Raw genomic sequence first — 25,365 nt, forward strand, 5'->3', positions numbered from 1 at the left:
CGACTTACCCAGTTGCGGCCCACTTTTTGGAAGCAAACCACTCGATTTCGTCTCTGCGTTATATTGGCATCGAACATGTCTCCCTCCCTAGGAGAGGGGGTGACCTTGATCATTTATTGTTAAAACGAGATGCTGCCTGGATCTTTAACTTAAAGACCCTTGCTCCCTTCGGTCTCAACGTAGACTTTGATCTGAAGCCATTCTTGTGATTATTGTGAATTTGCCATTGTAATTGTTTGTAGGCTTATGTAGTCTAAATTGAATCTATGACCGTATGCAATCCATTGGTTTTTTGTATATTGTTCTTTGTATGTCATTTTAATATTTGTGAATTAACCAATGATATTAGGCCATACTTGGCCATGATTACAGACACCTGTGTGTGTCTTTTGACACTATATAAACTAGTCACCCTGCAGTGTTTGTGATTATACCCAGATGAAGACAGCTTGCCTGTTGAAGCGTTGGACATTACATTTTTGCATCTGAGCTCTCTGAGCAGCTCTCCTTTATTTTCAAGTTTTCCACTCCGTTAGCCAGCACCTCGCCTAAATTGGTGTGCGTTTCTTTTTCCTCTAGATTGTCATTAAGTCATGTACCTAGATTATATAGGTATGCACGTCAGCTTTGACATCGGTTTTGCACATCGGCGTTAAACTAGACATCGGTCGATACCGATGTTGGCATTTTTAGCTAATGCCTCCCTCATACACAGACTAGGAATGCACGATATATCGGTGAACATATCGGAATCCGATTCCTATATGTTCACCGATATATCATGCATTCCTAGTCTGTGTATGAGGGAGGCAGGAGAGGATAAAGAGTGGCCGAGTGGGACTGTGAGAGAGGCAGGCAGGGAGAGGGGAGGGTTGTGCAGATAGACCAGAGTGGAGCGGACCCACCAAACTAGGGGTGTGTCAAATGGCTTCCAGCACAGCACAGTGTGATAATCCTAGTGGATAGTTCTATTTTTAACACACTGGCCAGCCGTGTTCTGCCCTGTCAACTTCACTCTGCTCTGTGTCTCCTGCTTGTTGAGCTTCAGTCAGTACGTTGATGCTAGTGGCTCTGATCTGTTGTGCTGTGGCTCGGCTGTGGGACTGGAGGGACTGGAAGGGGGATATAACACCGCTGCTGAAACATACACCTTCCAACTGGATTGTTTTTGCGCCTGTTGGATGAGGGGACAGAGGGGTCTCTCTACTGCCGTTTTTTGCTTGGTCACTCTATCTTCAAAGGAAATATTGAAGGACTGTTGAGTTTGGAAGCACCCAGAGACTGAAATGAGAGAACAGGACAGAGACTAAGATTTGCAGGATCCAGAGAGAAGAGAGTGGACAGTAGGGTCTGTAAAGCTCATCTTATACTTTATGAAGTTAAGTTTGGACGGGGGAGACAATGTCCAACGAAAGTGACACTGGAGGTCAACCTGCTGCGACAACAACAATAAGCACTATCGCCGTGCAGGCTGGCGATTCTCAGATTATTGTTACTGTGTTCAAGGTACCAAACTCCTAAAATGTTCTTCAGTTGTGTCTTTGGGTTGCTTAGGCTGTCTTTAGTTGTCTTTTTAAGCGTATTTCAGTCCTTGTATTATTTTTCAGTTTGTTGATATGTCAGGTGAACAGAACAGAAGTGCTTAGATATATGTCTCAGAACTCTTTTTTGGTTAGAAATGGCCGTTCACTCCACAGTGATGGAGATGGAGAAAATCAATCTTTCCAAGCATTTTTAACAGAAATGTTGTCTAATATTACTATAGTGTTATGTCTATATAACAACAAAGACTGGTAATGAATCAGTGCCTGTCAAAATAGATTATTGATCTGTCTGAATCTGATAGACACTGACCTCACAGTGATCATCCATCGATCTCTTTCTTTCCAAAGTGCTGCTGCTATTAAAGGATCTTTCCCAAATGGCACCCTATTCCCTTCATAGTGCACTACTTATCTGGGTCTGGTCAAAAGTAGTGCGCTAGCCTACAGTATATAGGGAATATAGCCATTTGAGACACAACCAGAGAAAAGCATTTAATGTTGTCAATGATGTCACAAGCTTGCATAGTCCACATTGTTAAAGCTAGTGTCCTGGGATGTCAATAGCTCTCTCTGTTTGTCCATTATGCTTATAGGACTAGCTCCCAGCCAAACCAGCAGGCTTATCTCAATGCCTCACATACTAACGCCGTACATCTCAACATGTAGGCGGCCCTGCAGGGCTTTCCCACAGTAGTGATAATAAGACAACTGACATTAGGTAGGTCTTTTTTTTCAAGTTTACTGTTCTAAGTTATTCTTTTACCACATGGCAGTCAAATACATGGTAAATACATGGTAAATACGTGGGAAAGTTCAAATGTACAAGATATTAGATATGATAAAACACAGAAAGGAGATTGTTTTCAAGTATTAATTAATATTCCTACTAGAGAAGGAAAAGCCTATGTTTTGTTTTAAGAGAGATATGTTTGTTGTCCTCTGTTGTATCCTTTGGCGCCAATTTTGCTGACCAATTTTGGTCGTGAGGGGGTAATGGTAACGGTGTTCCCCTGAGTTCCCTGAGTCCCCTTTAAAGTGACTGCCACGGCTGCAATCTAAGGCATGCAATGATTAAAGGGCAAAGCATGCAGAGTAGGAAATAGGCCTAATCTCCACCTCCAGCACCGTCACAGTTACAGTGCCCATGCACACTCTGTGGCTGTAACCACATAACTAACCACCGTTGTCATTGACATATGAATTATTGTCTCAGTGAAAGTTTCCTTACATCTGAAACAACAGGCTACTGTAATGAGTGTGACACTATGTATACATCTTGTAATATAGTTTAACAGTTGTTGGTGATCCTCACACTGCCTAGTATGAACACTTTGTAGCTGTTACAACCACGGTTGTCATTGACAAATCAATTACTGTACCGTCTTTCCAAATATATACAGGCATTATGTAGTAATACTGTCATATAGGCTACAGCAACAGCTGTTGGTGCTTTTTACGCTCAGGGTGACACTTCAACGAAAAGCTTGGCTTTAAGTTAATGTTTGTCACCCAGAGCGGTATCAGTAAGTCATTACATTAAAGGAATACCTCAGTTTAATGGCTTGACATTGTCTTGGGGTGTGTCCCAAATGACACCCTATTCTCTATATAGTGCACTACTTTTGAACAGGGTCCATAGAGCTCTGGTGAAAAGTAGTGCACTATATAGGGAATAGGGTGCCATTTGGGACGCAAACACACTAATTGTGTTCCCGGGACAGCACAATATATTGGAAAAGGAGCCCCACGTTGAGGACAACATTTCCATACTCTGTTTACACACTGTGAAATTCACAGAAGGACCATGTGGGTGTCCACAGGTATAATATTACACCAACCTGCCCTGATCGCAGTCAGATCATAAACAACATGTTACATGGCCTTGGCAGGGAAACACAAACCGACCTCGGCTTCCTGCTGGTCTAACTTTGAGTCTCTTTGATACTTAGTATCAAAGATTGTTCCAATGGATACAGACAGCCGTTTACTCTTAAAGTATAGTAATAATTATAAACAGGTTGATTCAAGCCCTGAATGCTGATTGGCTGATAGCTGTGGTATATCAGTCCGTATACCACGGTATGACAAAACATTTTATTTTTACTGCTCTAATTACGTTGGTAACCAGTTTATAATAGCAATAAGGCACATCGGGGGTTTGTGGTATATGGCCAATATACCACGGCTAAGGGCTGTATCCAGGCACTCCTCATGCATAAGAACAGCTCATAGCTGTGGTATATTGGCCATATACCACAAACCCCCGACGTGCCGTATTGCTTAAATATGTACTGACAGCAAAATTGAGAAAACAAACACTGTGTTTTGTAGTGTGAGTCACTGGTGCAGCTGCAGTTGACTGAAGCCAATCCCAACCTGCTGGAGATCGGCAGCAACCAGGATGAAACCAAGAAACTACTGCATGAACACGAGCAGCTCCTGATCAAACTCAAGGTAATCCTCTCATTGGAAATAGATGTCACCACTAGGGGGGGTCCTGGGTGGTGCAGTGGTCAAAAGCACTGCACCGCAGTGCAGAGGTGCCACTACAGCCTGGGGTTCGATCCCACCGACCAGGATTCCCGTAGGATGGTGCACAATTGGTCCGGGGTAGGGGAGGGTTTTCTTAGCTCATTGTGCTCTTGTGACAGGGCAGGACGCCTGCAAGCTGACTCCGGTCGTCAGACAAACGGTGTTTCCTCCGTCACGTTGGTGCGGCTGACATCCGAGTTAAGCAAGCAGTGTACTAAGAAGTAGGCGGCCATGTTTTGGAGGACACATGATTCAACCTTCACCTCTCCTGAGCCCATTGAGGAGTTGCAGAGATTAGCCCAAAAAATAATAAGAAAATATGTACATTCTCTGCCTCATTCTCGTTGTAGTATTTCTTCTTCATTCCTATAACTAATATAACAGCTCAGGTGATGTATAAATACACTATTCTATTATTGATATGTCACAATTTTGACATTATGTCAACATATAACTACACTATTCTTGTCACGGAAGCCTTTATTTTCTATGGTAGAGTAGGTCAGGGCGTGACTAGGGATTTAGTCTAGTTTATATTTTCTATGTGGGGTTCTAGTTTGTTTTTTCTATGTTGGTGTTTTGGTATGATTCCCAATTAGAGGCAGCTGGCCACCATTGTCTCTGATTGGGGATCATACTTAAGTAGCATTTTTCCACCTGTGTGTTATGGGATATTGTTTGGAGTTGTAGTCACGATTTGTTTGTTTATTGTTTTGTCTTTGCTATAGTTTCACTTCTTTAATAAATTATGTGGAACTCTACATTCGCTGCGCCTTGGTCCATCTACAAACGAACTACACTATTCTATTATTGATATGTCACTATTTGACATATATTCTAATGAGACCATGGTGGGCCATGAGGATGAGCTACCCAATGATAATATTAGTTATATAATGTCACTTATTATTTAAGCGAAAAACTCAACAGAAGGGGGCGGCAGAGCAAACAGAGCGAGGCGGGTAGAAAGGACGGGACAGGCAGAGCAGTGACTGTACGCTAGTAGGATAGTAAATTTCTCCAATCATATTTGCTGATAGCGATGTTGTGGCTAGAGTGAAATGCTTTCTGTGGCACACATCAGAGTCAAATACTTTCTGTAGAACAAACTTCATGTCAGGATAGGCAACCGAAATGAATAATTATTGTATGTGTGTTATATTAAACATAGAGGAGGGAGTAAAATATAGGCAATAATCATTTCAGAACAACTACTAGTCGAATAAGACATGGGAGCGATGACAAATTTTGGCAAAGAGATTTATTTATAGACTAATACACTTGAAGCAAATTGCCAAACCGAAAACTGCAGACATTACTAGGGCCTCCCCTGCCATCAAACCGACATAAATAATTTAATTAAATACAGCCTAACGTGATCAGAAATATCAATTAGCAAGCAAGTCGCAGCAATGAAGAATTGAGTTTGTGCGCGTTCACGTGAGGGGGGGGGATTCTGGAAGGTGGGAGATTTTCGGCACAACACCGGCCTTGTTTGACTATATCTCGTTGAGACACCATCAATGCTTTTCTTGTCTCAGAGATGGAACATGAAACTACTTCAGTCACTTTCATTGCCTCGGTGGAAGGTGGAATGTTCATAGCAGCCGTTTCAACGTTGATTTATATTATTTTCACTCAAAGCTTTTTCCCCCAGCCTTGTTATAGACAATGGCTATTTAGATCCAGGCCATTCATTACTGTTGCCACCTACTGTCAGAAGTTAGTTATGTCTGAGTGCTGAGCATGTTACATCTTATTTTATACAAGTATGATATTATTGGCATAAGCATGTGAACAATTGATATTATTAATGTAAACGTTCCGGCAGCATAGCGGTTAAGAGCATTGGGCCAGCAACCGGAATGTCGCTGGTTTGAATCCCCGAGCCGACTAGGTAGAACATCTGTCGATGTGCCCTTGAGCAAGGCACTTACCCCTAAGCTCCTGTAGGTAGCTCTGGATAAGAGCGTCTGCTAAATGAGTAAAATGTAATTTTCCATTAAGACATCAGAGTAACTACAGATTTAAACCCCTGAACAACCCCTCTAATTAAAGAGAGATTTTATCACAAAAACAATCCAAAAAAGATTTGCATCCAAATGCACCGTGTCCTTGGTTTATTCACGGCTTTTAATTCAGCTTACTAGCAGCAATCACATAGCAAGGCTTTGAACATTTCAAATGTGTATCTTACAATAGTGCAATTGAACAAAATGTCAATGAATTGCTCCATTAACAATGTTGATTTACATGCAAGTATATGGTAATTTTATGTTTTTAAAACAACGTGTCCTCATCAGAGAATGTCAGTATTGTACTCAACGACCGTGTAATATACAGTGACCTCCAAAAGTATTGGGACAGTGACAATTTTTAAAATTGTTTTGGCTCTGTACTCCAGCGCTTTGGATTTGAATTGATACAATGACTATGAGGTGAACGTGCAGACAGACTTTTATTGTAAATGAAAATAGAATATGTTTCTAAACACTTCTACATTAATGTGGATGCTACTATTATTACGGCTAGTCCTGAATGAATCATGAATAATGATGAGTGATAAAGTTACAGACGCACAAATATCATACCCCCAAGACATGCTAACCCTCTCACCATTACAATAACAGGGGAGGTTAGAATTTTTTTTGTGAGTATGATATTTATGCCTCTGTAAATGTATCATTCATCATTATTCATGATTCATTCAGAATTATCCGTAATCATGGTAGCATCCACATGAATTTAGAAGTGTTTAGAAGCATATTGTATTCAATAAAAGTGAAAAGTGACACAATTCATGAATTTCCATTCATTTCTATTGGGCACAAAATAATCTGAAACACAATCAAAATAAACAGAAAATGTATCCAATAAATTTGTAGAGTCACAAGCTTGATGTAGTCATTGCACCCTATGAATATTGGACCAAATACTTAACTTTTTACTGATTTAGTACAGAAGTGAATTTGTTTCAAAACGTTTGGTCCCCTAAAATGGGGGGACAATACACAAAAAGTGCTATAATTTCTAAATGGTTCACCCGATATGGATTAAAATACCCTTAAATGAAAGCTGACAGTCTGCACATAATCATTGTATCATAAAATCCGAAGTGATGGGGTACAGAACCAAAACAACAAAAAATGTGTCACTGTCCCAATACTTTTGGAGCTCACTGTATGTACATATTGGTGCCAGCCTATTGTAAGGCAGTGTGCTAATAAGAATGTAGCCGGCAAAAAAAAACGGTCCATTTACAATGTTGATTTACATGCAAGTATATGGTAATGCAATTTTTAAAATAAGGCAGTGCTCTAAACAGAATGCCTCCTTTGTGTCAGAAACATGAGTGTATATCCAAAAAAGGAGGCCTGTATAATGCAGAGAAGATACTTGAATGAACTAGGTACCGTATATTTTAGAGACTTTTCTCTTTCCAGAAACATGAGGCAGGCGTGTGGGCCTTGCTGGAGGAGGCAGACAGGACGGCAGAGGAGAAGGAAGATGAAGGGGAGGTGTATGAGGCCATGGCTGTCTCGCTGAGCGACGCCTGGAGAACCCTGATCTCACTGCTAGAGAAGCGCCGGTCGCTGCTACACCTGGCCTCAGAGTTCTTCGACAGGGCTCTCGAGGTAGGTAGGCTAACAGAAAGGAAATGTTCTAGCTACATAGACCATACATAGACCATACATAGACCCTGAGCTCACTGCTAGAGAAGTGCTGGTCACTGCTACACCTGGCCTCGAGTTCTTTGACGGGGCACTTGATGTATTGGCCAGGCTAATAAACAGACCGTTATAGCTACACTATAGCTACATAGAACACACATGGAGCATACATAGACCAGACATAGACCCTAACAGATCAGAGCTGTTTTACAGTTCATGTACATGTAGGCTATGCCACAGGGGTTTTCATTGACTAAGCCTGTTACAAAGTGGAATTTCAACCAGTTCTGTGGATCTGAAATGGAAAGTTTGTTTTTCATTATTTTGTTTGTTGGAGGAAATATAAAATGGCATGATAGCTATCAACACAGAATCCAGTGTTGTTGTTTTGTTATTACTGTGTTGTTACAGTGCGTCTGTTTCCTCCTCTGAAGTTTGCTTCAAAAGACAAAAGAAAACAGCTCATTGTTTTATCAGCTTTGTTAGCATTTGTGTCTACGTACTGGAAAATAAAGATATATGTTTTTTTCCACTAGATAACATTGTAACTGAGAAGGGTCTGTTTGTACTGAAATTAGATATCAGGGGAATTTACTGCCAATGTGTCACAATGGTGCAGTTTCCATGCCATCAGTCCACAGACAGTGCCTCAGAACAAGAGCGTTTTGTGATATTGTAGGCCTATGTGCTGTAATTTAACCAGGCTCTAACGGCTATCCACCCTGGGTGCTGCCACATAAAGCAGACACATTAGAGTTGGTGTGATGATTATGAAACATGATGAGCGGAAGTGTGAAAGATAAAGGAAGCAGATGGTTCCCCCTGGATAACCTCACTGTGGATGTGACTGAGAATTAAACAAATAGCAGAACTGTTTGTACTGTCTGTCCTTTTACATGTTTCATCACTGACCAAACAGTGTTCCTTTTTCAATGTTTTACTTCTTTATTAAATCGATTGTGAATGTACGAAGCCTTTGGAGATCTCTATGAATAAATGTGCAAACACAGAGCTCATACTAGGATAAATTACACTGTTGTCTAACTATACAGATAGATTCATGCTGTCTTCCTCCACCTCCTTGACTTTTGTCTAACTATACAGATAGATTCATGCTGTCTTCCTCCACCTCCTTCACTTTTGTCTAACTATACAGATAGATTAATGCTGTCTTCTTCCAACTCCTTCACTTTTGTCTAACTATACAGATAGATTAATGCTGTCTTCCTTCACTTTTGTCTAACTATACAGATAGATTCATGCTGTCTTCCTCCACCTCCTTCACTTTTGTCTAACTATACAGATAGATTAATGCTGTCTTCCTCCACCTCCTTCACTTTTGTCTAACTATACAGATAGATTAATGCTGTCTTCTTCCAACTCCTTCACTTTTGTCTAACTATACAGATAGATTAATGCTGTCTTCCTCCACCTCCTTCACTTTTGTCTAACTATACAGATAGATTAATGCTGTCTTCCTCCACCTCCTTCACTTTTGTCTAACTATACAGATAGATTAATGCTGTCTTCCTCCACCTCCTTCACTTTTGTCTAACTATACAGATAGATTCATGCTGTCTTCCTCCACCTCCTTCACTTTTGTCTAACTATACAGATAGATTAATGGTGTCTTCTTCCAACTCCTTCACTTTTGTCTAACTATACAGATAGATTAATGCTGTCTTCCTCCACCTCCTTCAGTTTGCTATCAGAATAGATGAGGCAGAAGAGTTCCAGAGCAGAGAGCAGGAGCTGGCAGATGCGGAGTGTCTGAAAGAACTGCTCATGAAACACAGTGTTATGAAGAGAGGTGGGTATTATGTTGATACACCTATAGTACAGCCTCCCTTGGAGAAATTCTGTATTTATTACCTTTGGCAAATCCCCTTAGAGTAATGACTTCTGGGTCACTGTTCCAGATGTCTGGTAGATGATACACAACCTCAGTCTGATCCTGGCAGTCATTCAGGTCACCCTTGCCCTCCCTTGAGTGAATCATTGTCCTCTTAAAGTTCCTGAAATTAGATGATTTTACCCTTCCTTTCAGTCTCCAAGGCACTGAGATGTAATGAAGAGATAGATATCTGTCAGATGTGAGAATGAGTGGGCTTCATGTTATATCAACAGCACAATAAACTAAAAGCTAGCTGGTTGAGGCTGCTGAAGGAGAAAGGGACCATGATGTCATATGACATCGTAACGGTAATATAAACAACAAGTACTCTCATTCTCATGATAATATTTGATGAGAGATTACACTGTAGTGTGAGATACCTTACTTACTATACAAATTGATCTAGGATGGCTGTATTTACACGACCCACAACTGGATTAATTCATAAATTATTTGTGTTTCGGCACGTATCTTTTGCAAATAAAAATAGAGATTCTGCACACTACAATCTATGATCCCATGTGGTATGTTGGTGGTAACGTTTTGACTACTTAGGTTTTCATCAGGTCTATATTGTTTTGATTTCCAGCACCTGCTCAAAGACATTGTATCTGAACTTCTAATCATCTTTTCTTATTCTGGCCCATATCTGTCCCTCGGGTCTACTGGAGAAGTAAATGCTGGTTCTAAACAAGAGAGTCTTTCTAATGAGAAACTTGTCAATGGTATCACGTAATTCAGATTTTTGCTGCTATTCGCACTGACTATGTAAGGCCTCCAAGTAATAGTAAATAAACCTCTCCCTCTTTCTCTATCGCTTTCTTGCTCTCTCTCTCCTCTGTCGTCGACACCTCCCCCTCTCTTTCCCCAGGCCTTCTGGAGAAGTCAATGTTGGTTCTGAACAAGAGTCGTGGTCTTCTAGACTTCCTGAGAGAGTTCCAGACTGAGGATGGTCTTCAGAGGAGTGAGGCATTGAGAGGGGCTGACAGCAGCTATGGCCGGGTGGAAAGTCTGATGGAGATACTGCAGGACAGGAGGAGACAGGTGGACCAACACATGAAGCAGCAGCTCCTTGATCTGGAAGTGATCCTTAACATCTACCAATGGGATCGCCAGGAACAGGAAGTGAGTCACAAACTGCCAGGAAATGTCTATCTAAGATCAATCCGTGTCAGAAATCTCCTTTTGACTTAAAACTTTCACCTATCTCAGGGATGGGCAATATTGATGGGGGTGGGGCCAAAACGAAATCTGAACTCATCATGAGTTGCCTGCCCCCATGTAGAGTAGAAACAAATGTTCTACCTAGAAATATATAATACCTTCTGGCTTGTTGAGCCATATGGGGTCATGTGTTAAGATGATGGAAGTACAGATGCCTTGTCACGTCCGTTGTTGTAAGAATCGGACCAAAATGCAACGTGGTTTGGGTTCATCATCTTTATCACGTGAACCGGCAAAAAACAATAAAGAACAAAACGAACGTGAAGCTATGCAGTGCTCAAGGCAACTATACACAAACAAGATCCCACAAAACCCCAGTGAGAAAAGCTGCCTAAATATGATCCCCAATCAGAGACAACGATAGACAGCTGCCTCTGATTGGGAACCATACCAGGCCAACATAGAAATAACAAAACTAGAGTACCCACCCTAGTCACACCCCGACCTAACCCAATTTGAGAATAAAAGGCTCTCTAAGGTCAGGGCGTGACATGCCTCTGTGTTTAATATTCTATCTACTGCTTAGTGTAAGGAAGAGCAGTCATGCAGCATAAAACTCTTCCTTTGAAATCATTTACATAAGTACCCAAGAATAAATGCAGTAATGTCCTGACTGCAGTTATAATGTATGGTATTTCATTCAGGTAACCCACTGGTTCAAAAACAAAGCTGACTTGTACTTTGAAAAAGATCATTTGGGCTCAGCTCTCACAGAAAATGAAGAGCTCCTTCAGGAATACAAAGAGTTTGAAGAGAAAGCCAAGGTATGATACTTTAAATATGAATACACTTTGGGACATATTTGCCAAGTGATTGACTGATATTTTCAACAGTAAACAACAAAGCTATAACAAACTTTTATTAGGGCATGTCCAATTTTACTGTAAGTGTGTGACTATTATAATACTAGGGCCATGAGCATGACATCTAAGTGACTTTAGTATAGAAAAAATATTTGATCTACAGCCAATCTAATATTCCCTGTGTGTGTCTGTGTGCGTGTGTGTGCATGCTTGCGTCCTGTTCTGCAGGACTGGAGTGTGTTGGTGGAGAAGCTGCTAGCCCAAGCTTCAGAGCTGCAAGTGGGGGAAGCAGAGGGCTGTGCTGAGGATGAGACGGGCCATGTCTCTGAGAGAAGTGTGGCTCTCAAAGCCTTGCACAAACACTTCTGGAACCTCATGATGGGCCGGCTGGCACAGCTACAGGAGAGCAATTCCTTCTTCAGCAGCGCTAACACGGTACAGACACAACTGACTACTATACAAAAACCCCCTTAGGAGAGTAGGTACTGCATTAGCAGTAGAAGGTAGCTAGTGTAACTATACATATCACCTACAGGAGAGCAACGGCTTCTTTAACAGTGGCAACAAGGTACAGTACATTCTCTACATGTTTTATGGCCATAGATTATCAGGGCCACCAAGGTAATTGCTGATTAGTGGTCCTAGAGATTAAACTGTTCTATATCTATGCTTGTGTACATGTAGTCTTCAGGAGAGAAATTCCTTCAGTGTCATCAAGATAGTTACTGTAACCTTCTTAAGCACTGCCAATAAGGTACGCTTTAACAAAGAAATGGAGGCTAAACTTGTAGGATATAGTCAGACCATCCAAACATGTCCGTGCAGGAAGATTAAAACGACGCAAACAATTTGACTACTTTCAACGCGTTACGGTTTCACACGACCTAATGTACATATCATGTGCCACTGCCTTTCGCATGCCAACAAGGTAGCTAGAATACCGTACAAATCCTGTGCCTCTTTCTTTAGCAGTGCTAACCAGGTACCTAGTGTAGCTACTGTAGGCTTGTAATACATATCACCTTCAGGAAAGCCTTCTTTAGCAGTGCCAACCAGGTACCTAGTGTAGCTACTGTAGGCTTGTAATACATATCACCTTCAGGAAAGCCTTCTTTAGCAGTGCCAACCAGGTACCTAGTGTAGCTACTGTAGGCTTGTAATACATATCACCTTCAGGAAAGCCTTCTTTAGCAGTGCCAACCAGGTACTTAGTGTGGCTACTGTAGGCTTGTATTACGTATCACCTTCAGGAAATCCTTTAACAGTGCCAATCAGGTACCTAGTGTGGCTACTGTAGGCTTGTATTACATATCACCTTCAGGAAAGCCTTCTTTAGCAGTGCCAACCGGGTACCTAGTGTGGCTACTGTATGCTTGTATTACATATCACCTTCAAGAAATCTTTATTTAGTAGTTCCAACAAGGTAGCTACTATACATGTAATATCATGTGCCTGACAAATTTGTGATGAGTAATTATTATTGCAGTACTAAGTGCTTACAACTGTATTTGAGGTACTCTACACAAGACTAGGGAACTAGTGACTTTAATTTGATTTGTACATGGTGCCCTCTAGTGGACAATAAGGACATACTATTTGTGCCATCTACTGCATCATGAATTGTGACTGTTATTATAATGAGCAATATTACATTTATTCAGGACTTCTGCTGAACCATCTATCATGTTTACATGAGTACTTAATGCATATTGTCCTATCCTCTCATTCCTGTTTTGTCAGGCTTTTGAGGTCCTGGGAACTGTTGAGAGTAAACTTAAGGGGTTGAAGACCCAGACACTATGGTTGCCTGAGTTGGCCAAAAAGCACGAGGACCTGTTGCGAAGCATCAAAGAGTCAGCCAACGACCCTCTTCAGAGAGGGCAGCTCATACTACAGAAGGCCAAACCACAGAGGTAGGGAGGTAATATGGCATCCATATTAGGACATCCTTAGTCCTCTGACTCAAAACCTCACCCCCACCCTAGTCAAGTTTAAAACCTGCTGTGGTCAAGAATCACCACAGACTGCTTATCACTGGTGTAGCAAAACAGAGATTTTGAGTAACATGTGATTTCAATAGTAAAGATGTCACTGCTATCACTGTATTCTGAAATCAAATATGCTTGTTATATCCAATGTAGTGTGTTCAAACTAGGCCTTTATATTAATAGATGGATGGATCAAGACTGCGGATAATATGATTACTACATGGAGCATTTCACAGCAGACATGCCTCTTACTATATTTCTAGTTCCCAAGTTGAAGGCGTGAAAAGGATGCTGGGATATGTCAGAGACCGGGTTGATGCTCTAAGTCAGGAGTGTCATGCTCACCAAGCACTGGCAGCCAAGAGACAGCAGCTGGTGTCCCAATGTGAAGACCTCATAGACAAGGTAAATCAAATCAAATTTTATTTGTCACATACACATGGTTAGCAGATGTTAATGCGAGTGTAGCGAAATGCTTGTGCTTCTAGTTCCGACCATGCAGTAATATCTAACAAGTAATATAACCTAACAATTTCACAACAAGGTACACACAAGCCTTACGATTTGTCCCAAATGGCACCCTATTCCCTTTATAGTGGCTCTGGTCAAAGGTAGTGCACAATATAGGAAATAGGGTGTCATTTGGGATGAACCCGTAGCTATATTTTTATTGAATTACATTATATTATGCCTTTGAGCTGCCAAAATAAATAGTGCACATACGCCGTACCGGTAAACATGAGACGATCAAAATAATTAAAACAAAGATGGCAACAAAACTGTAGGATATTACACTATAATTGATCAATTTCACATGTCAGTCACATGAAACATTTGTGAATGGACTTGAAAATGTGTGGAATACTCTCCAAAATGCCGTGTGGGTCGACAATAAAGTGACAATTAACGAAGGTAGAGATGAGTGGCCAAGACAGAGAGGCGCTCGGACAGCAGTGGATGCATAAATTCATATTCATTAGGCTGTACATCAAATTTTTTATTTAATAAAGTGTTTGTACTTTATTGTGCTTAACAGCCAGTGTGTATTCTTTTTAACATACTATTAACTTACTTTTATTTATTAGGCAAGTCAGTTAAGAACAAATTCATATTTTCAATGACAGCCTAGGAACAGTGGGTTAATGGCCTTGTCCAGGGGTAGAACAACAGATTTTTACCTTGTCAGCTTGGGGATTTGATGTTGCAACCTTTCAGTTACTAGTCCAACGCTCTAACCACTAGGCTACCTGGGAAATTGTTTACAACTTGCTATCTATCCCATAAACCCATCAACGAAAATATATTTTCATCTTCTGTGGTTTGGTAACTTCCTGTTCTTCAACCGACTCTGGCTGGACTGAAGAAGACGCACATCTTGGAAAAATTCAAAGTATGCAAAGGAGCCTTCAACTGCAAAGGGCATTGTGATTCCACTCCGTTGTGGACGGTCCCCATACAAATGAATGCCATCCGCCGTAACATAACGGAGTGCTTATGGTTAATGTGAATGAGGCATTATTATGAATGTAATTATTAATGCATGACAATCACTGAATGTCATTCATTACACTTTTTGGTGTTTTGTAACAGATGTCTCTTTCCATTCGTCAAATGGCGGGTGCACAGTGCATTGTATGGATGTGGGACAGCGGGAATTATTTTAGTGGACGAATGTGCGCAGGTAGCCAGGTTTACACAGGAGCCTTGTGATGTGATTGTTTGACAATCAAATGGTTGTGTTTATGCCACATTAAAAGGTTTGCCTAATACATTTTAAAAGTAAAACATCAAATCTTTAGTATTAGGCCCACAGAGATGCTATTAAATGAATAGGGATTCTTAATATGTCTCACTGGGCTGGATTCAGAGTTGAGGTATGTGCAAGTTAAGACTTTTGAATAATATAATTCACTGTCAATGGGAGAGGTGCATAAAAGCATATATTCCATTTTTTAACAGACACTTTCATCCAAAGTAATTTACAGTCATGCGTGCATACATTTTAAACATGGATGGTCCCAGGAATTGAACCCACTACCCTGGTGTTAACAAGCACCATGCTTTACCAACTGAGCTCCAAAGGACCAGTTAAACATATCTCAAGTCAGATTACAGCCCAGTCTCAGACGAGTAGTAAGGCAAGTTGACAGCCTACGATCAACTGCTAATACTTTCATGTGTGTGTAAATGTCCATGTATTTCAGTTGACTGCATTTGACTGAATTGTGGAACTAATAAAGTAAAGTAAAAGTCATGTGTTTCTGTCCCAGATCTCTGTGTGGCTAAAGAGCAGCAACGGTGTCCTCTCCAGCAACACTGAGCCAGGCTCCCTGCTCTCTCAGTCTGAAGACATGCTCAACAAACACCTGGAACTCTCCTCACAGACACAGGTAGAGTCAGGAATATCACTTGTAGACTTACTCAACCTTATTCAAATGTATGACCCCTTTGTTTATTTACCCAGCTCTTATACAAAGGTTGGGTCACTTTCTTTCAATTCAGGAATCTCAGTTTACTTCCTGAATGTTGTTTTCAAATAGACCTAACCCTGTCTTGTACTGTACTGAAGTATACACACTACATGACCAAAATATGTGGACACCTGCTCGTCGAACATCTCATTCCAAAATCATGGGCATTAATATGGTGTTGGTCCCCCCTTTGCTGCTATAACAGCCTCCACTCCACTTCTGGGAAAGCTTTCAACTAGATCTTGGAACATTGCTGCGGGGACTTGCTTCCGATCAGCCACAAGCATTAGTGAGGTCGGGCACTGATGTTCGGCGATTAGGCCTGGCTCGCAGTAGGCGTTCCAATTCATCCCAAAGATGTTTGATGTGGTTGAGGTCAGGGCTTTGTGCAGGCCAGTCAAGTTCTTCCATACCGATCTCAACAAACCATTTCTGTATGGACCTCGCTTTGTGCACGGGGGCATTGTCATGCTGAAACAGGAAAAGGCCTTCCCCAAACTGTTGCCACAAAGTTGGAAGTAAATAATCATCTAGAATGTAATTGTATGCTGTAGTGTTAAGATTTCCCTTCACTGGAGCTAAGGGGCCTAGCCCGAACCATGAAAAATAGCCCCAGACCATTATTCCTCCTCCACCAAACTTTACAGTTGCCACTATGCATTTGGGCAGGTAGCATTTTCTTGGCATCCGCCAAACCCAGATTCATCCGTCAGACTGCTAGATGGTGAAGTGTGATTTATCTCTCCAGAGAACACGTTTCCACTGCTCCAGAGTTTTACACCACTCCAGCCGACACTTGGCATTGTGCATTGTGATCTTAGACTTGTGTGTGGCTGCTCAGCCATGGAAACCCATTTCATGAAGCTCCCGACAAACAGTTATTGTGCTAACTTCCAGAGGCAGTTTGGAACTCGATAGTGAGTGTTGTAACCAAGGACAGACGATTTTTACCCTCAGGTCGCTTCAGCACTCGGCGGTGCCGTTCTTTGAGCTTGTCTGGCTTACCACTTCACGGGTGAGACATTTTTCCTCTTAGACATTTCCAATTCACAATAACAGCACTTACAGTTGGCTGAGGCAGCTCTAGCAGGGCAGAAATTTGACGAACTGACTCATTGGAAAGGTGGCATCCTATGACGGTGCTACGTTGAAAGTCACTTAGCTCTTCATTGTGGCTATTCTACTGCCAATGTTTGTCTATGGAGATTACATGGCTGTGTGCTCGATTGTATACACCTGTCAGCAACGGGTGTGGCTTAAATAGCCAAATTCACAAATTTGAAGGGGTGTCCACATACTTTTGTGTATACAGACGTATGAAAAAGTTTGGGCACCCCTGACAATTTCCATGACTTCCATTTATAAATAATTGGGTGTTTGGATCAGCAATTTCATTTTGATTTATCAAATAACTGATGGACACAGTAATATTTCAGTAGTGAAATTAGGTTTATTGGATTAACAGAAAATGTGCAATATGCATCAAAACAAAATTAGACAGGTGCATAAATTTGGGCACCCCAATAGAAAAATCACATCAATATTTAGTAGAGCCTCCTTTTGCTAAAATAACAGCCTCTAGACACTTCCCCATAGCCTCTAATGAGTGTCTGGATTCTGGATGAAGGTATTTTGGACCATTTCTCCTTACAAAACATCTCCAGTTCAGTTAGGTTTGATGGTTGCCGAGCATGGACAGCCCGCTTCAAATCATCCCACAGATTCTCAATGATATTCAGGTCTGGGGACTGGGATGGCCATTCCAGAACATTGTACTTGTTCCTCTGCATAAATTCCCGGGTAGATTTTGAGCAGTGTTTTGGGTCGTTGTCTTGTTGAAATATCCAACGCCGGCGTAACTTCAACTTTGTGACTGATTCTTCAACATTATTCCCAAGAATCTGCTGATATTGAGTGGAATCCATGCGACCCTCAACTTTAACAAGATTCCCAGTACCGGCACTGGCCACACAGCCCCACAGCATGATGGAACCCCCACCAAATTTGACTGTGGGTAGCAAGTGTTTTTCTTGGAACTGTGTTCTTTTGCCGCCATGCACAACGTCCCTTGTTATGACCAAATAACTCAATCTTTGTTTCATCAGTCCACGGCACCTTATTCCAAAATGAAGCTGGCTTGTCCAAATGTGCGTTTGCATACCTCAAGCGACTCTGTTTGTGGCGTGTGTGCAGAAAAGGCTTCTTCCGCATCACTCTCCCATACAGCTTCTCCTTGTGCAACGTGCGCTGAATTGTTGAACGATGCACAGTGACACCATCTGCAGCAAGATGATGTTGTAGGTCTTTGGAGGTGGTCTGTGGGATGTTTTTGACCGTTCTCACCATCCTTCGCCTTTGCCTCTCCGATATTTTACTTGGCCTGCCACTTCTGGCCTTAACAAGAACTGTGCCTGTGGTCTTCCATTTCCTCACTATGTTCCTCACAGTGGACACTGACAGCTTAAATCTCTGCGATAGCTTTTTGTAGCCTTCCTCTAAACCATAATGTTGAACAATCTTTGTTTTCAGGTCATTTGAGAGTTGTTTTGAGGCCCCCATGTTGTCACTCTTCAGAGGAGAGTCAAAGAGAACAACAACTTGCAATTGGCCATCTTAAATACCTTTTCTCATGATTGGATGCACTTGTCTATGAAGTTCAAGGCTTAATGAGCTCACCAAACCAATTGTGTGTTCCAATTAAACAGTGCTAAGTAGTTACAGGTATTCAAATCAACAGAATGACAAGGGTGCCCAAATTTTTGCATAGCCTATTTTTCACATCTGATTTAATTTCATACAACTTAATATTGCTACACTAAAAATCTTTGTCTGGACAATACCCCAGTACTCAGCTTTTATTAGAAAATGAATGGCATGCCACTGTGATCATTTTCTGTGACGACAGAGTAAATTATTATGCAGCCTCAGAGGGGTGCCCAAACTTTTTCATACGACTGTATATAGCGTATGTGTTACCATAGAGTTTTCTCAACCCTGGCCATTTGGTTTTCAGCAAACAGCCAGTGAGGCAGAGGCCATGGCAGAGCTGCTAAAGGAACTGAGAACACTGGGGTGTCCTGAAGCTGCTGAGTTCTCCAACAAAGCATCACTGCTAGAGGAGGAGCTGAAGACAGTCACCAGGAACATCACATCTCGCATCGAGAATATCCAACCATACGTGGGCTTCTTGCGAATAGCAGAGGAGGTTATTTTCTCTTATCATTTCATGAAACTTAGGAAGCTTATGGTTGTTAAATATCTGTACAGTTAGTTTGGTACAGTGGTGTCTGACTAAATATTGTTACATAGTTATGTACAGTGTACATTAAACTTTGTATGTATTTCATTCATATTTTGTTGAAAGCACAGGTGATTTAACTGAAATGTGTCAATAACCAAAATGGAAATCAATCTGAAATGCAGTTGGGGAAGCTACTCTGAAAATATAATTTACCAAGCTGCCAGTTACTTAACCCTAGAAGAAGTTAAGCTAGACTAAAGTTACCCTTAATAAGAAAAATATAGTTCAAACTACTTCATGAAAAACTATCATATGTAAATCTGAAATGTCATAGATGACAAATTGCAAGAACAGATCACTTTGGGATCATATGTTAACAAAATGTGTAATTTAGCCTATTAATCACAAAAACAATGTTTCAAGTGAGAATCAGGCAGGTCGGATGCCGTAAAAGAAAGTAAACGATTGCTTACTTCACCCATATTTTAATTTCCTTTTGCAAGAAGAGTAGTGTTCAGTTCCAGTAGTTAGCTGCACAACTACATGGCAAAAAAAAAATGTACTACTGAAAACACTACCTAGATTTGAATTTAGTTCAACTACTACCAAGCTACTGCAAAAAGTAGTTTAATTACTAGTTGAACTACTTGTAGTTCACTACTCCACAACACTGCTGAAATGTAATATTCTGAAATGTGTGACTCCTATGCTTGTTCAGGTGGAGGAACAGATGCAGAGTCTACATGAAAGCTATAACAGGAAGCAAGAGGAGGAGGAGAACGAGGAGAGTTTAGTCACGTCTAAGGAGATAGCTGACGCTAAGTGGCAGTCCATGTTGGAACGCTTTCTCACCATGCTGGACCTGGGAAACAACTACATCAACTACTCAAACATGGTGAGAGACATTATTGAGGCTCAACCCCTCCATACACTGTTATCCAGGTTAACGTTGCTAACGTTGAGCCTTCCTATAAGCCATTGCTTTTCTGCCTGCACATAATAATAATAATACATTTTATTTTAAGCGCTTTTCAAGACACCCCAAGTCACTTTACATATACAAGATAATCAGCAGGATAAAAAGCAACAATATCACACATTTAAATAAGTAAGTACAGTATATAAAAGTACACCAAATATAAGGATAGACTAACCATGGACAGCACTAAACATAATGACAGACTAACCAGGGCAGTGAACTAAACAGGGTTTCAGCAGTGGAGTCAGTTAGAGAGGGTCTGAGTCGTGAGATGATTTTGAGGTGGAAGAAGGCTGACTTTATTTATTTATTTATCCATTATTTTACCAGGTAAGTTGACTGAGAACACGTTCTCATTTGCAGCAACGACCTGGGGAATAGTTACAGGGGAGAGGAGGGGGATGAATGAGCCAATTATAAACTGGGGATTATTAGGTGACCGTGATGGTTGAGGGCCAGATTGGGAATTTAGCCAGGACACCGGGATTAACACCCCTACTCTTACGATAAGTGCCATGGGATCTTTAATGACCTCAGAGAGTCAGGACACCCGTTTAACGTCCCATCCGAAAGACGGCACCTTACACAGAGCAGTGTCCCCAATCACTGCCCTGGGGCATTGGGATCTTTGTTTAGACCAGAGGAAAGAGTGCCTCCTACTGGCCCTCCAACACCACTTCCAGCAGCATCTGGTCTCCCATCCAGGGACTGACCAGGACCAACCCTGCTTAGCTTCAGAAGCAAGCCAGCAGTGGTATGCAGGGTGGTATACTGGGTGGTATACATGACTTGGTGATGACTTGGTGATGTTTTGGATTTTGTGTCCAATTGACAGAGTGGGGGTCAAATGTAACACCCAGTTCCTGACTGGAGTTGGAGTGGATGGTGCAGACGTCGATTGTCATGTTGAGTTGACCCAGTTTCTTGATGAGGGAGTTGGGGCCCATGAGCATTGTATCTGTTTTGTTGTCATTTAGTTAAAAAAAGTTATTGCTTATTAAAACTAAATGACGATAAAACAGAGGTCATGCCTAAATTAGACAAACCTTACAACCATTGATTATTGCATTTAATTATAAGTAAGGTTAGCATGGTTTATTATGTCTTGCTTTGGAAAAATAACTTCCACCCACATCCAGGAGCCCTTCGTAAGGGCTGTAGGATACAGATAAGATCCAGTACCTGATAATAATGGATTCTTTATGTTGACATCGTCAGGTGAGTGAGAACCTGAACCTGAATGTGAGGGCAGCCATCGGTGTGGTGGAGAAGATCATGGAGGAGCTGAACAAGAAGAAGGTGGATCTGTCAGACCTCTGGACCTCCTGGCAGTTCCACGTCAGTCAGGTGAAGTCTGTCAAGAAACAGTGGAAGAAATACAAAGAACAACTGAAAAAGGTACATAAAAATAAGTATGCAATGTATACTGAACAAAAATATACACTCAAAATGTAAAGTGTTGGTTCCATTTTTCATGAGCTGAAATACAAGATCCCAGACATTTTTCATCCGCACAAAATGTCTCTCAAATTTTGTACACAAATTTGTTTACATCCCTGTTAGTGAGCATTTCTCATTTTCCAAGATAATCCATCCACCTGACAGGTGTGACACCGGTGCACTTTTTGTTGGGGACAATAAAAGGCCACTCTAAAATGTGCAGTTTTGTCACACAACACAATGCCACAGATGTCTCAAGTTTTGAGGGAGAGTGCAATTGGCATGCTGACTGCAGGAATGTCCACCAGAGCTGTTGCCAGAGAAGTGAATGTTAATTTGTCTACCATAAGCCGCCTACAACGTCGGTTTAGAGAATTTGGCAGTATGTCCAACTGGTCTCACAACCGCAGACCACGTGTAACCACGCCAGCCCAGGACCTCCACATCCGGCTTCTTCCCCTGTGGGATCTTCTGAGACCATCCACCCGGACAGCTAATGTAACACCCAGTTCCTGACTGGAGTTGGAGTGGATGGTGCAGACGTCAATTGTCATAATGAAACTGAGGAGTATTTCTGTCTGAAATAAAGCCCTTTTGTGGGGAAAAACAAATTCTGATTGACTGGGCCTGGCTACACAGTGAGTGCCCTATGCCCTCCCAGGCCCACCCATGCCAAGTCATGTGAAATCATAGATTTGTTCTTAAAAAATGTATTTCAATTGACTGATTTCCTTATATGAACTGTAACTCAGTAAAATCATTGAAATTGTTGCATGCTGCATTTATATATTTGTTCGGTATATATCCATTACAAATTCCTGAATCACAACCAATGTATTCTCAATTGATCATAAATGCAATCTCATTTAGTGTCAAGAACCCCCCCTGTTTTTTTTTGTTTTTAATAGAGTTTTTTTTTTTTACAGACTGTTCATGACCTAAATAGTGTGGAGGAGGTTCTTGTCCCGACCTCTAAAGTAGATCTGGGAAGTGATCTTCAGACTGTGTCCAAGCTACTGGAGAACTTTAACCTAGCTAAGCCCCACTTCCTGGTAAGAACTATAGCCTATTGGCCTGTCATAAATAGTAGGTAGAAGAAATCATAACATTATTATGTATAATATTTTTTACAGAAACCCAATGGTTTTATGTTTAATAGTTTTACAGTAGTACCAATAGTCTATGTTAGTAGTTAGTTAGTATACACTTTACCATATGTATACAGTATCTTTACAGTGGCTCTAAGTAGAATGACACTATGCCTACATTTGTGTTCTGGTCCATTATGTGATATCCTATAGGTAGATATACATTATTATTCTACTATATCTCTATTTACTGTATGTCCCCTGTAGCAGTTGAATGCAGAGGTAGAATACATGGTGAAGACATCAGAACTGTTGGCACTGAAAGGAATTCCAATAAAAGAGAAGAATGAGAAAGTCACAGAGATGCTTCACCTTCATCAGAGAGTGAAAGATAAAATCAAAGAGTACGAGTCTGTCCTCAACATGGCCGTGAAGTTCCACCAGCTCTATGACGAGGTAACAACACATCGTCTAAGGGTGCTGTACCACCCTATTGGGTACAACCCTATTCCCTAAGGAATAGTGCACTACTTTTGACCAGGGCTAATAAGGTGCATTATATAGGGAATAGGATGAAATTTGGGACTCACTCTTACATACTGTATCAGGGAGGGTGTTATCTTTGCTGTAGTCCCTTCAGAGTCATTGTATCTGGGTCTTTCATGGAAAACTATATTTGCTGTGTGTTTGAGAGAACACATGGGATCAGTTTAGGATAGCTCAAAGCTCCCTGCCCTTCACAGACATGTTCAGCTTGAAATGTCACATAAATACTGTAACTATCAGAGAGTTACTTACCTATCTAGCTTTTCTGTAGACACCAAAGAACACAGGATCAGTTAAGAGATGCCCTTGAGATACCTCGTGGACCTTTTTAGACAGAAATGTACCATAAAAGATTGATACTTTGCATGCTTTGCAGGTTTCCCATAAAAGATACCGCAGAAGACACTAACAGAATATGACCGCATTACTTAGTAATTTTAAAATCAATTCTTTAACAGCTGGTGATATACAAACATCATTAAACACACACAGATTCTGATCAGAGAAACAAATAAACAGCCTCCCAATTGGTTCATTGTTTTGTCCCCAGTTGGATAAGCTGTCAATGTTGGAGCCTGTGACGGGGTTCAGCGAGACAAGCCAGGCTAAGATCCAGCTGATCCAACATCAGGACAGACAGAGTCACGTCAGACACCTGTACAAGCTGGCTATCTCTCTGGGAGGAGATATCAGCAACACTGTACAACAGTTGGTGAGAAGACACACACAGCCACACAGCCACGTCAGACACCTGTACAAGCTGTACATCTCTCAGTAACACTGTCGGTGAGACTGCAAGGCAACACCGCATCATTCACCGCTGTTTGTCTTGACCCTGAGAGTGTTTATTTTATTTTTTTCATTTGAAACTTTACTTTAATAGTTTTTTTCCCCAGGGACAATCCATACTAATGGTATGCTAAATAATAAATATTAGTGTACTTTTGAGGATTGTTACATTTCCTGATCATTATCTAATGATACAAAAATTCTCTTTCCTGCCGTCCCAGCATGACTCAGGTTTCTCTGTACAGCGTCTGCAGGAGCGTCTGGAGAGACTGGAGAGAAGCTGTGTTAACTGGAGTGCTGAGGCCAACAGGTCTGAAGAGAGCCTCACTAGCAACGTGTACTACTGTGTCTTCAAGGAGGAGATCACTGAGGTGAAACCCTCTCTCGCTCACACACACACACACACACACACACACACACACACACACACACACACACACACACACACACACACACACACACACACACACACACACACACACACACACACACACACACACACACACACACACACACACACACACACACACTGCTTCAAGGAGGAGATCACTAATGTTGGACTGTGAAACAACCCTTTGGCTTTATCTCAATTAGTCTATTAGTGTAGGTCAGGGCTCTCCAACCCTGTTCCTGGAGAGGTACCCTCCTGTAGGTTTTAACTCTAACCCTGTTCCTGGAGAGCTACCCTCCTGTAGGTTTTAACTCTAATTCTGTTCCTGGAGAGCTATCCTCCTGTAGGTTTTAACTCTAACCCTGTTCCTGGAGAGCTACCCTCCTGTAGGTTTTAACTCCAACCCTGTTCCTGGAGAGCTACCCTCCTGTAGGTTTTAACTCCAACCCTGTTCCTGGAGAGCTACCCTCCTGTAGGTTTTAACTCTAACCCTGTTCCTGGAGAGCTACCCTCCTGTAGGATTTAACTCCAACCCTGTTCCTGGAGAGCTACCCACTTGTAGGTCTTTGCTCCAACCCGAGTTATAGCTAACCTGATTCAACCAGCTAATTATTAGTCTCAGGTGTGCTAGATTAGGGTTGGAGTGAACCTACAGGATGGTAGCTCTCTAGGAACAGGGTTATGCACCACAATTTATCTAACCCAGGCCCCAGATCAAGAGCTCAATTTATCTAACCCAGGCCCCAGATCAAGAGCTCAATTTA

The 25,365-nt window shown here is 41.5% G+C and overlaps 1 protein-coding gene across 1 annotated transcript in view; it reads left to right on the plus strand.

The window, feature by feature from the left end:
• Positions 1-1,401: 1,401 nt before the first annotated feature.
• LOC120063919 (coiled-coil domain-containing protein 141-like) overlaps positions 1,402-25,365 on the plus strand; it is a 44,388-nt gene continuing 20,424 nt past the window's right edge. Inside the window, exons 1-17 of the mRNA XM_039014231.1 lie at positions 1,402-1,506; positions 3,876-3,998; positions 7,520-7,711; positions 9,449-9,557; positions 10,513-10,766; positions 11,510-11,629; positions 11,897-12,103; positions 13,409-13,581; positions 13,920-14,061; positions 15,927-16,046; positions 19,141-19,305; positions 20,087-20,263; positions 21,566-21,745; positions 22,714-22,839; positions 23,143-23,331; positions 23,972-24,133; positions 24,432-24,581. Of these exons, the coding sequence (XP_038870159.1) occupies positions 1,402-1,506; positions 3,876-3,998; positions 7,520-7,711; positions 9,449-9,557; positions 10,513-10,766; positions 11,510-11,629; positions 11,897-12,103; positions 13,409-13,581; positions 13,920-14,061; positions 15,927-16,046; positions 19,141-19,305; positions 20,087-20,263; positions 21,566-21,745; positions 22,714-22,839; positions 23,143-23,331; positions 23,972-24,133; positions 24,432-24,581 (2,694 nt within the window). The remainder of the gene's footprint in view (positions 1,507-3,875; positions 3,999-7,519; positions 7,712-9,448; positions 9,558-10,512; positions 10,767-11,509; positions 11,630-11,896; positions 12,104-13,408; positions 13,582-13,919; positions 14,062-15,926; positions 16,047-19,140; positions 19,306-20,086; positions 20,264-21,565; positions 21,746-22,713; positions 22,840-23,142; positions 23,332-23,971; positions 24,134-24,431; positions 24,582-25,365) is intronic.

Source organism: Salvelinus namaycush, chromosome 19 (assembly GCF_016432855.1).
Source record: "Salvelinus namaycush isolate Seneca chromosome 19, SaNama_1.0, whole genome shotgun sequence".
NCBI classification, from domain to species: Eukaryota; Metazoa; Chordata; class Actinopteri; order Salmoniformes; family Salmonidae; genus Salvelinus; species Salvelinus namaycush.